Below are 12095 nucleotides of genomic sequence, written 5' to 3'. Positions count from 1 at the left end.
AAAATACACTGTTCTTTTTTTTTCTATTTCAAGTTTGTGTTTTCTTGAAATGCTGACGTGGAGCTGACGATCTTCTCCTCACCCTCAGGTAGCCCAGCAGGTCCTCAGCCTTATTCAAACCAACCCAGTTGGCCGGATCCACAGGATCCTTATACAGCAGAGAGTTGTTCAGCTCGGCCTCCTGTTCCAGCGTGTAGCCCGGCGGCTGCGGACATAGATGATGATAAGTGCTGATTTAGAGGACGTACGAACAAAATGATAAGTGTATATAGTAGTTTATAGTCATAGGGTTGGGAAATATTCCTAATTATATTCACCATGGTGCAGTTCTTGGATTGGGGATTGATGAACTTCAGCTGGTACAACATTTTACATACGATGATGACACACGTCCACACGGAGCAAATACTGGAGGCAAGCGGCCGATACTGACTGTAGGGCAGCGCGAACGCCCAGCACGCCAGGAACACATAGTTGAACAAAGACACCTGCACGGGAGATAATAACAGGTGATGAGGACTAAGAAACAGCTCAGGTGACATAAATCCTTTTTCCACCGATCTTCTCAACCTGAACCCTGTGAACTTTTGCCTACAACATATTTGTGTTTCCACATGTGTAGAAACCTCAGCCGATATGGCCTGCGTTCTCAGGACATCATACAGATGCCGGTCCCGAGAGTCAGAACGGAACTGGGCAAAAAGGCTTTTACATTTTCTGCCCCGTCTACCTGGGACGATGTGCAGCAAGACTTCAAATTGACACATCTTGTAACTCTGGGGGAATTCAAGTCAATTATAAAAGACAGGGAAATGAGCTCAATCGGATCTTGTGATTGCATTGTGTAATCATTTCATAATCCCACTCTAGTTTTCCGGTAATGTGCGATTGTATTTTATTTGTGTCTTGTGTGTTTGGTGTAACCATTCTGCTTTTGTGCTGCCGTCTTGGCCAGGTCACTCTTGGAAAAGAGGTTTTAAATCTCAATGAGTTTTTTACCTGGTTAAATAAAGGATATTGACTGACTGATGACTATGACAAGTCGTCATTCTGCATTATTTAAAAGCACAATTACATGTGGTTTGTAGGACATAAATAAAAAGTAGGTGCAAATCAAGCACATTAACCTGGAGGTCTAGATTTATTTTATTTTTTTAAAAGAAGCTACATTACAAGTTTATTGTAATAATAAGAATATAACTGAGGTTGAAATACTCTGAACAATCCCTGTTGGCTCAACTTGGCTCAAGTGATCAGCTTTATTCAGCATCTAATTCAGAAACTGGTTTTCATGGTGCCAGTGTACGAGTAAAAACACAAGGATAAAATCCTGGCTCAAACTTCTTCATACTTGCAAAAAAAAGTGCAGAGAAAAGGAAAAAGCTCCAGAAACCCTTTAAGTTTAACAACAACTCTAAACACAAAATAAAACGTCTCAGAAACACGTCATTAAAAACACTTTCTTCCACATATCTGTTTTTCAGATGCTCTCACTCTCTCGCTCCATCTAGAAGATTTATTTTATTAATGTAAAGTCAAGATTTTAAAGAGTTGGAGCCAGTGTTGCTGCACATCGTGACCTGACTCTCGTTCCTTCTCTTTCCTACCTCTTTGACAGAGACCAGGACGATGTAGCAGGCCACAATCTTGATGATGTGGATCTCCAGCAGCCACCAGATGAACAGCTGCAGTTTGTGAAAATACTCCAGGAACTTGAGGAAGAGCACGGTCAGACGGTCGACCACCAGGTGCCACTTGTTCTTCAGATCTGGAGGAGGAGGAGGAGGAGGAGGAGGAGGAGGAGGAGGAGGAGGAGGAGGAGACGATGAGACACAAACCAGACCACACTCTGAACGGAAAGGGAAAAAAAAAACAGGAGCAAAGAGGTGCAAATGGAAATCGTTTCCAGGTTTTCTCACGCCGCAATTACTGTACAGCAGCGTGTCGTCTGTTTTAAACACCGTCGTGCAGCTCCTGGCATTTTGCTTATGCGTCTTCTCGTGCGCCGGCTTAAAGATGGGACAGACTGATAACGTGATCAACTCTTTACGCTCGAGGAACACGTCTGGAGATGTTCACTCGTTTCCTACTGTCAAGTTTTGCTTTGAGAATCTGTGCAGCTTCCTCACTCGACAGCAACGGATGAATCCACGTGAATGTTTGGTCACTGGATTTCAATTAAATATTAGACAAGAAAAACACATTCATGTATACCGTACTAGCTAAGTAGACAACAACATATTTGTCGACAGAACATCACTGGGTAACACTTTATAATAAGTACAGTACACACTATTAAGCATTAGTTAAGCATTAAATACTGAATTCATCATTTATAACAAATGAATACTCATTAGTATGTAGTTTATAAACACAGTTAAAAATGTTTTACTCATCATTGATAAGCACTAACTATTTATAAACTACATACCGGTACTAATGAGTATTCATGCGTTATAAATGAAGAATTTAGTATTTATTAATGCTTAACTAATGCTTAATAGTGTGTACTGTACTCATTATAAAGTGTTACCCATCACTGTTCATGTGATGTTGTTAATAATGTTGATAAATTAAAAAAAATTTATAGAACAAATGATCCAAGTATTCAAGAAAATAAATGAAATGGGGAAAAAAAGAAAATTAACCTGTGCATTAATTAATAGCAGAACTGATCCTTAGTTGCAGCCTGTAATTCAAAAACACTTAATAAAAACGAGTGCACATGGAAAGTAACTCCAACAACTGAACATGGAAATCAGGGAAGAAATTAAATATTGACTGTGTTACAGGAAAAATAAATTACAACAGCGTATGTGTATAATTTCACCACTGTTATACATAACAGGGGTCAATGTAAAAAGCCAAACATGTGTTTTATATAGATCCTGAAACTGTTAAAGGTTTGTTTATGTATTTGGTTTTGTTTTTTTCAGGGTGGATGGAAACACAAGCTAAAATCTGAAAGTGTTGCTTTCATTACCTGAGAATGAATGAATTTGAATTTGGTTTTATATTCTCATAAAGGATATAAAACCTCCAGCACAGTTCGGTGGTGGGCGTATGTTTCTTCTTTTTTTTTTTTTTACAAAAGCCATATTATCTTTAATAGAGGGCTCATTGTTTGGACAAGAGACACTGAGAGCATATAGCTCACATACTCAGCAGCTCATTATTAACCGAGAGGCCGTGCAGGGCCGTGTTTTATCACCTATTTTATTTTCTGTGTATATAAACAACAGTTTTAATTTAAGACCAGTGTGACCGTCTGTGTAAATATGCTAATGGTGCAGCTTTGGTCGGCGTTAGCACAGAGATGTAAAAGGGTGAAAGTGAGCACTTGAGCTACGCGCCGTGTCACGACAGAAAGCCGGAGATAAATCTCACTGAGCCCAAAAAATGTGCAATGCAACACATTTTTACTACTCGGCCTGAGATGATTCATGGGCGGCTGGTGAGGGAGCAGGCAGCAGATCCTCGGGCAGCAGACTGAGCTTCTTCACCAGCGCCTCGACCTTTAAAGATCGTATGTAACATGTGTCTTCAGAGCAGACTGAGGAGGAGCTGCAGGCCGAGGGAGATCTGAGAGAAACGTCTGTGAAGTTCTCAATGGGACATGTGAGAGGGAGAAAACATGGCCGACAGTGTGGGAAAAGATCACATGGGACCGTTTAACAGCTTCTAGATGAATCATAACTTCATCTTTACTTTTCCAACATGAGTTAGTTACAAGTCAATTAAACCATCAGGGTTTATAAGTGACACATTTACAGGTGGTGTAATAAAGAGCCACTGTTGGAGGACTGCACCGTACTGCACTGTAAAAATACTGCAGCTACAGTATTAAACATCACATTTCTAAATATTTATTACACTTTTGATTAAGGCTGCCCCCAAATAGTCGACCAAGCACTGGTCGACCAAAAAATCATTAGCCAACCTAATTTCATTGGTCGATTGGTCGCAGGAAAAAAAACACAAAAAAACATTTGGAGCCGTGTCTTGTCAAAATTAAGTCGATTCATCAACTAATCGCCATAAGATGAGCCAAGATGGCGGCGCGTACTGACGCATAAAACTTAAACTTAAAAAAGATAACTATTGGTCGACCAAGAAAATCTTTGATCGGGGGCAGCCCTACTTCTGATGCATTAGCATGTAGATAGCATTTTACTATAAATGTCGAGGTGAAGGTAATTTGACTGACTTTATATACTGTTAGATAAGTTTTTTTATAGGAACATTATATGTTTTATGTGTCACATCTTGACCAGAAAAGTAATCAATAGCTATACTGTAAATACTATAATATACAGTAAACTGCTGCAACTGGTGGAGGTGTGCACTGTATATTGGAGCTTTGAATCCCTGAATCTGCTCTAACAATAAAGGTTCAATTATTATTATTATTATCAAGCTGATTTCTTGTTTGCAACTTGTCTACTTCTTAGAATGATTTATTGATCTATAACACAGAAACAGATTTTAGATGAGATGTTCTGCTTGATTGACAGAATAGCAACAGATACCGAGGTGGCTCAAACTTCTTTTTCAAACCTTGATCTCTGACAAAAACCTCAAAACGGTGACTTACTTAAGCACTTACTTAAGTGCTAACAACTGTAAACAACTGTATCTCCAAGCTTTTTTTCAGGATTGAATGATTCCAGATTTCCATGAGGTTAAAGCGAATATAATTTGAGTGGGGATGAAGTGGTGTGTCAATAATCATGGTTAAGACGTTCTGAAATAATCTCCTCTGAGAGGTGTAGATGGGATTGTGTGTTAGTTAATTAATAATAACTGATCAATCATATATATGAGTCATGACTTCTTGAAGCAGAAACTTATTTTGTACCATCAAGTGAGGATCTTAGACCTTTCACTTTCTTCACCAACAGATTAATCAATGAGGAGTCAACAGGTTCATCAATAATAAAAGCAGTGCTATACAGTAGTTTCCCTCCCTGCTGCATCGTCAGCTCCCCGGTACCTGAGCTCTGCTCCGTGCTCGGCTCTGGCTCCGTCCCTGCACTGCAGTGGTGGCTCGTCTCCTCTGCGCTGGACGGCCGCGGGTCGGAGAAGCTCCTGGGCTTCTCGCCAGTCAGGTCGGCGTCATCCATCACCACCACCAGGGCCTGGTTCTTCTCCTTCTCCGTCCCCCACTCCCCCCGCTCCTCCTGCTTCTCCTGCAGCTCCTCCTCCTCCTCCTGCTTCTTCTTCTTCCCCTCCTCCTCTTCCTCCCCCTCCTCCTTCTCCTCTCTGGGCAGCGCTGCGTCCACCGAGGCGGCGCTGAGCATGGTGAGGTCGGCCAGACTGTCCGGGTGCACCAGTCTGAAGACGGGGGAGAAGGTGTTACACACAAACACACAGGCAAGCTCTCACACACCGGTGTGTTTCTACACATGTGAGGACTGTCAGACACTTGGACTTTTTTTTTTTTTTTTACTTTAGAGGTATTTAGATGGTGTTTGTTGGCTAAAATAGAAGCTTTTTTGAGGCTTTTAATAATAAACACAATCTTCAAATAAGCAGGAGAGTTGGCTCAGTTGTTATGGAAATGTAGAGGCTCAAACTTTCAGATTTTAAATAAATAAAACTTAAAAACACATTTGCATAGCCTGTTTCCTATTCCATTCACTTTCTTTACTGTTAATTGGCAAAACTCTTGTTTAATATGGTAACTTTAAAGTTTTGGCAGAACACAGAGCTCATATGTTGTGATGAAAGTTCATTATGTCTACTGATTTAACTTAGTTTTTTGGGTTTATTTTTTCAATCATTCAAGGTAACGATAACTTCCTATAGTCTAAAAAGCGAACCAAGAAAAGTTACATTGAGCTCATGCTTGACTCAGCTGGTTAGTTACTGTCATCTGCTTCACTCTGAATGGCTCATTCGTCAGTGGCTTAGCTACCAGAGCATCCAGTCATATTCATACATTTGTACCCAGCAGCCTTTATAAAGTCACATAGACTTTAACAAGTTAGGTGCAGAGACCAGCGTGGGAATCCATAAATCCATGAAATATAATGTGAATAATAATAATAATATACACACATAAAATAATAATGTTTTGGACGTAACTCTTTAACATTGGGACTGTTCCCTACATTTCTGAAGGCCTCACTGCTATGTCTAAAAACCTCCCATGCTTTAATTTGCCCTAAATATAATCATTTTGCCTTGAAGCATCACTTTGTAAAGTCCTTTGAGACAAACGCATTTGTAAAAATGGGCCATACAAATAAACTTGTCTTGTCTTGTCTTAAACTGCACGTGCGTCAAACTGACTGTGAGACATTTCTATTTCTGCTGAAGTGTTTGAACAACGTCTGTTATATCTGACTTGACTGACGTTGAGTGATGGATTTAGGCTGCGATGTATCCATGTTTGATGAGCACTTGTGCATTATTAATTCAGACTGATCCTAAATCCTAATCCAAGCACAGGATGAGTGTCAGGTTTTTCTTTTTTTTTTAAACACCATGAGAGCTTCTATTTCAAATGTCATTGTTTGCACAGCTCACAATGACAATAAAGGAATTAAATTAAATTGAATTGAAATTGAGGCAGTTTTTTTCTTTTTCTTTCTGTAGACGTTTTGTCCTCACACGTATAGAAACACAACACTACACATAAACACGGTCCAGGTGATTTTCTCAAGAGGCTCCGGTGCAAACATTCAGATGGAAACCATAAACTCTGTGTCCGCTAACTGAACAGCAGAGCAGCAGAGCGTTTCATCAGGCATTGTAACCGAAAAGCAAGTGCACATTCCTTCTGCATTCTTTAAAACAATCTCAACAATCTCTGATTTTGTAGTTTTTTTTTTTTTGTATCTGGCAGTAGATAAATGGTTATAGCTGAAAGGGAGGCATTAACCCTTTAAAATCTTCTCAGGCAAATGGAGCAAGGACAAAGGTTCGGGTTTGGCTTGCATGAATCGGCTGCACATCCAGGCAGGCATCTCATTATTTATCCAGTGCTCATACTGTACTTACTTGCTCTGACCAGAGGGAATTTTTTGCTTGATGCTGCTCAGAACAATAAAGTTACACAAGAAGTTAAGATGAACAGTGAGGAGAGGCTGCAACTCCATATAAAAATGAAAAAAAAAAAAACAATGCATTGAAAACTGGTCAAAAGTCTCCCTGTGGTTCAGGGGGAGACAAGCTTGTTTTCAGGAAAGGGAGGTCGGTGCACAGAGGGAGGGTGAAGAGCATCGGCAAGATACTCAAAGGGAAAAATTGTTTTTATAATATTGAAACATGCTCGAGAGAGAAGTTGTCGTCACACAGGCCGGACAGTTTGTGAAACTACTGGAGAGAGGAAAAAAGGAAAGAGGTTACAGGTCCAGAAACAGGAAACAGAGAAGATAAGAAGAAAAGAGGGCGACAGGCAAAATAATACAATACAAAACCTGAAAAAGAACATAATTCATGTGAGAGGCAGGAATGAAAGTATTTCCAGACGATCGTCAACGTATTGTGTTTCGCAAAAGGGTAAAAAAGTGTGAGGGGCGGCCGGGAGGTCGTGGGACAAGGAGGAGGTTCAGACTCCGAGGTGGACCGGGGGAGGAGGGGGGAGAGGGGGGAGAGGGGGGAGAGTTGTGGTTGGATGCCTCAGAAACCGAGCAGGTACCCACCTATTCATGATCACATAGACACGTTCACTGACTTTAGCATGGCTGTGAGAAAGTGGCGGAGGAGAGGAGAGAAAGAGAGACGGCAGCATGAAGGTCACGGGGAGAAGCAGAGCAAGCGGCGGCGAAATGATGGAAAGTTCAACAACAACAACAAGACAATGAAGTTAAACACAGGACACCACAGACTGCTACAGTAACATGTGAATGATGTAAGGCGGAGCACACAGAGACAGATGCATGATGGGAACAGTGGTTATAATGGACATTTAACAGGGTGTGATGATGAGACGGGATGAATCGATGCTGGGTTTCATTTACTGTTGTTGAGTGATGGGCATTCTTGGGCAATAACTATATTAATAACAATAATAATAATAATCAATATTATTAGTTATAATCCATGTGTGGAGTCACTTTATTATGATACAACCTCAGTTTGTGCTTCTCATGTGTTATAAAATTTGAGTTTTATTGTGTTTATTGTGAGTATTGTGTAGATGATGAGAGTCGTAACGATCTGAGATTTTGAAAGCAACAGAGACTCTTCTAAAAATCTGAACGAGGATAAATATTCTGTCTGAGAAAGATTTTTAAATTATTTCTCAAGTTGTAACCTCCGTCCGCTGGTATTCAAGTGTCTTCATTTCCTCAAACACAAACTGATACATTGGTGATTCCCACTTTACCTGACTGGTGGTCCACCTTTAACAACACAACAGCAAAACGAGGTTCATTACACAAGACTCCAGTTTTTGTATTTTATATGTGATGTTTCCATATTGTGAAATATATTTATCTGAAAAAATCCTCATTATTAGCCTGATAGAGTCTTCGATTCTAACTCTCAGCACTTGCTGCTAATTCTGCAGTGGTTTGAAGGGATAAAGATGAATCCATTAGAGGAGTTTATTTTTGGAATAAAATTTCTCTGGTGCCAGTTCCCCAGATATGAATGTGTTGATTTCTTTTACTGTACCTTTTATGCAAAACTAAAATCTAGGAGGTTCTGATTGTCAGTCAGAACAATTATTGAGGAAATAACTAATACTGGAAATGCTTGTTGGTTGTATCTCAGGATTATTTGCATGTAGATACATTCACACCAGATGCAACACTTTGCCGACCAAGTAAAAAAGTGACTTTCTATTTCACTTTCTATTCGAAACTTAAAAACTTTGTAATTCTCTCATTTGAACTTCACCCTACCTAATACAAAAGACTCCTCAGTGCTAAATGAAGAGCGTGCGTCTCACCTGTAGATAGTGCTCTGCTCTTTGGCCACGGCGGCCTGGAGGTCGGTGAGCTGCAGGAAGCGGTCGTGGAAGTAGTGCAGATGGAGGATACACGCCAGCAGGAAGGAAGTGGGAATGAAAATCCTGGTGAACAGCTCCGACACAGAGAACTCCTCCAGGCCCAGGTCCTTCAGGCTGCAGAGATGGAAACGAAAACAAGAAAAAAGAAACCAAGACTTGAGGTTACAGTGTGTTTGTGGGTGAGGAGGCCGCGCTCGGATATGAACGTTTACAACAGTTGTTCACAACAGCTGTTAAAAGTAAAGAGGGGATCAAATGCTTTTCTTCTTTCTGCCACTGTGGCAAAAGAAGGATTTCTGATTATTTATTATATTATAAGACTCTTTCACTCATGTGCATCACACACCGTATAAAACAATGCACTGTTTTTTTAAATGAAAATCGATATGTATTATCATATCAATCAATCAAAACTTTATTTATAGATCACTTTTCATGCATGATCATGCAATACAAAGTGCTTATAGTTCTGGATCGCACCACAACCTATATCCACTTTGTTAAATCTATTCAACCTTTCCTTTTTCCGTTTGTGTTTTTCACTAATCCTGTGGATGTTCTGTCTTCTTATCTGGTAATAACACAATAAAAAATGTGTTTAAAACATAAAAAGCTAATTTTCAAGCGTTTTATCGAGTCAACAAAGCATGTGGGAGGATGGAAACATTATCTATAAACTGTGTGTTGGAGCAAGAACTCTTATTAAGAAAATACCAGAATTTTCATTAAAACACATTTTCCATAATCTTTAACGTGGGCAGAGTTTCGGATACAGACAGGACGTAGAGAACAGATGTTCCTGCTCCTCACCCCTCCTCATCCATTCCCGTCATGTTGGACCAGAAGGTCTTGGAACTTTTAAACTGGAAGGTGTAGACGAGGGTGAGGACCAGCATGGTGTACATCACCACCGACATCCAGAAGTACTTCAGGATCCTTCGCCACCACTCATAGTGCACCTGGATAAAAATAATTGCAGTAATTGTTTTACAGAGGGTGGTTTGATTTATCTGACATTAACAGGTATAATCCATTAAACTGCGAACAGCAGCCAGAGGACGTCTGGATTTAGGGACACTGCTCCTTTGTGTTGTAGTTGTGGGAGTTATAAAACAGTCAAGAATACACCAGAGATTATGAGTCTGCTGTGCACAGACTTTATGACAATACTAAAATTGTCGGCACCTTCTGTTTTTTGGGGGGAAATTGAATTTGGAAGTTTAACAGCATCATACTCTTATAAATAAAATTAGGAATGAAAAACTCGGTAACACTTCATTTGACGCCTATCTCTATAACGCATTATAACCATACTTATAATGAGTTATAATGCAGTTATAGCACTGTATAACAATTGTCTTATAAACGTGTTTAACTATCATTATAAACACTCATAAATTAGCAGAAGGCTTTATAACAATAAGCACACGCACACATAGAGCATTATAACTCTATTATAATACTTGACCTTATAAGCCATTATAAAATGCTCTATAATGTGTTATGCTTATTGTTATAAAGTCTTATTATCATTTATGAGTGTTTATAATGATACTGTAGTTATACATGTTTATAAGCCAATTGTAACACATTATAACTATATTTATAATGCTTTATCGATGTGGGCATTGTCAGCGAGTTACTAACAATTATAATGTATTATAATACCTGACCTTATAAGTCATGATAAAATGCTTTATAGCGTGTTATGATTATTGTTATAAAGCATTATGATAATTTATGAGTGTTTATAACTATAGTTATACAGTGCTACAACTGTATTATAATATGGTTATAATGTGTTACAGAGATAGGCGTCAAATAAAGTGTTACCAAAAACTCTTTTCATAGTACTGAGAGGACACGAGGCCGAGGCGAGCTGGTTGGCGTGCTACCTGATAGAGCGCCACGCAGGAGAGGAACATCATCATGTAGATGATCTTGTACATGACGATGGTTCCCTCGAAGCTGACGAAGAAGAACATCCCCCCGCAGATGTAGATCCAGTATTTGACCAGCATGGCCATGACCATGTTGCCCAGCACCTGCATGATGTCCTGCTCGCCGCCCTCCTCAGACTCCTCCTCCTCTATAAAACACAGCAGCCAATCAGAAAGCAGCACCAACACCACTGTCAAGTACTGTAGGTCGATGGTCAAGTCAGTCGTCAACTCAGACTCTTAACGATACTACTAATAATACTTCTCTGTAAATAAATAATGCAATGTAACATAAATCATACAACATTTTAGAATTGCAATGATTAGTTAAAATAAAATAAAAATAACAAAATAAAACTCACTGTCACTATTTGATTTTGTCCAAACAGAAATGCTTGGAATAAGACATTTACATTGGCATCACCTGCCCTTGAGAAGTATTATTGTGTTTATACAGGATACACAAACCAGTTTTTTTTTTTTTTGGGGGGGGGGGGGGTTGTGTATTTGATGAGTTTGATGAGGGAAACCAAGAAATTCCATTAGCCTCCGTAGCGTAGCTCTGAGCCGCTCGCGGCTCTGCTCCGCCGTTCTAAAAATAGCTTGCACCGACAATTAAAGGTAACGAACCTACTCCTAAAACTATGGGGATTATGGCAATGGGCCAATTTGCCAAAATGTTGAACTATCCCTTTAAGTGTTTAATAATGTGGATTAATAAACATATTATTATTATTATTATTACACATTATTACAGCTGTGTTTTATTATACTGTCATTCCTTTATCCATGTTTATGTGTGTCCACAGGAGGAGTTATACTGTGGATGTACATTAATAAAAACACTTATATGAGCTTACATCCACATTATAGTGAGATATAAACTCTATCACATGTTTACACACGGCTTACAACACAAGATCATCTTCGACAAAACAGTGCCTCTGTATGTAAACGCTGGAAACACACACAGGAAGGTGAAACTGCTTAGACGGCCCGGTGTGAGTATGAATGAATAAGTATTTGTTTGAAAAGTTAAGTAATCAATCCTTTTTTACTGGGGTACTGAAGTGGATCGATTACTAAACAGTGTCCACATTCCTCACTCCTCCCTGTGAAATTAAACCAGAAGGTATAATGTGTCAAGTGTAAACAAACAAACTCAGATAATTCTGAAGGCAAAAAAACAACTC

At 39.4% G+C, this 12095-nt stretch overlaps 1 protein-coding gene across 1 annotated transcript in view; it reads right to left on the bottom strand.

Moving 5' to 3' along the window:
• piezo2b (piezo-type mechanosensitive ion channel component 2b) overlaps positions 1–12095 on the bottom strand; it is a gene marked incomplete at its 5' end in the record, with an annotated part of 98485 nt that overhangs the window by 37013 nt on the left and 49377 nt on the right. The window contains 7 exons of the mRNA XM_083990773.1: positions 83–205; positions 318–488; positions 1608–1768; positions 4994–5334; positions 8903–9076; positions 9773–9921; positions 10858–11051. Coding sequence (XP_083846899.1) covers positions 83–205; positions 318–488; positions 1608–1768; positions 4994–5334; positions 8903–9076; positions 9773–9921; positions 10858–11051 — 1313 coding nt within the window. The remainder of the gene's footprint in view (positions 1–82; positions 206–317; positions 489–1607; positions 1769–4993; positions 5335–8902; positions 9077–9772; positions 9922–10857; positions 11052–12095) is intronic.

Source organism: Trachurus trachurus, assembly GCF_905171665.1.
Source record: "Trachurus trachurus genome assembly, chromosome: 17".
In the NCBI taxonomy this organism is placed as follows: domain Eukaryota; kingdom Metazoa; phylum Chordata; class Actinopteri; order Carangiformes; family Carangidae; genus Trachurus; species Trachurus trachurus.
The sequence above is the reverse complement of the archived record's forward strand: the minus strand, read 5'-3'. Positions and strand labels throughout refer to the sequence as shown.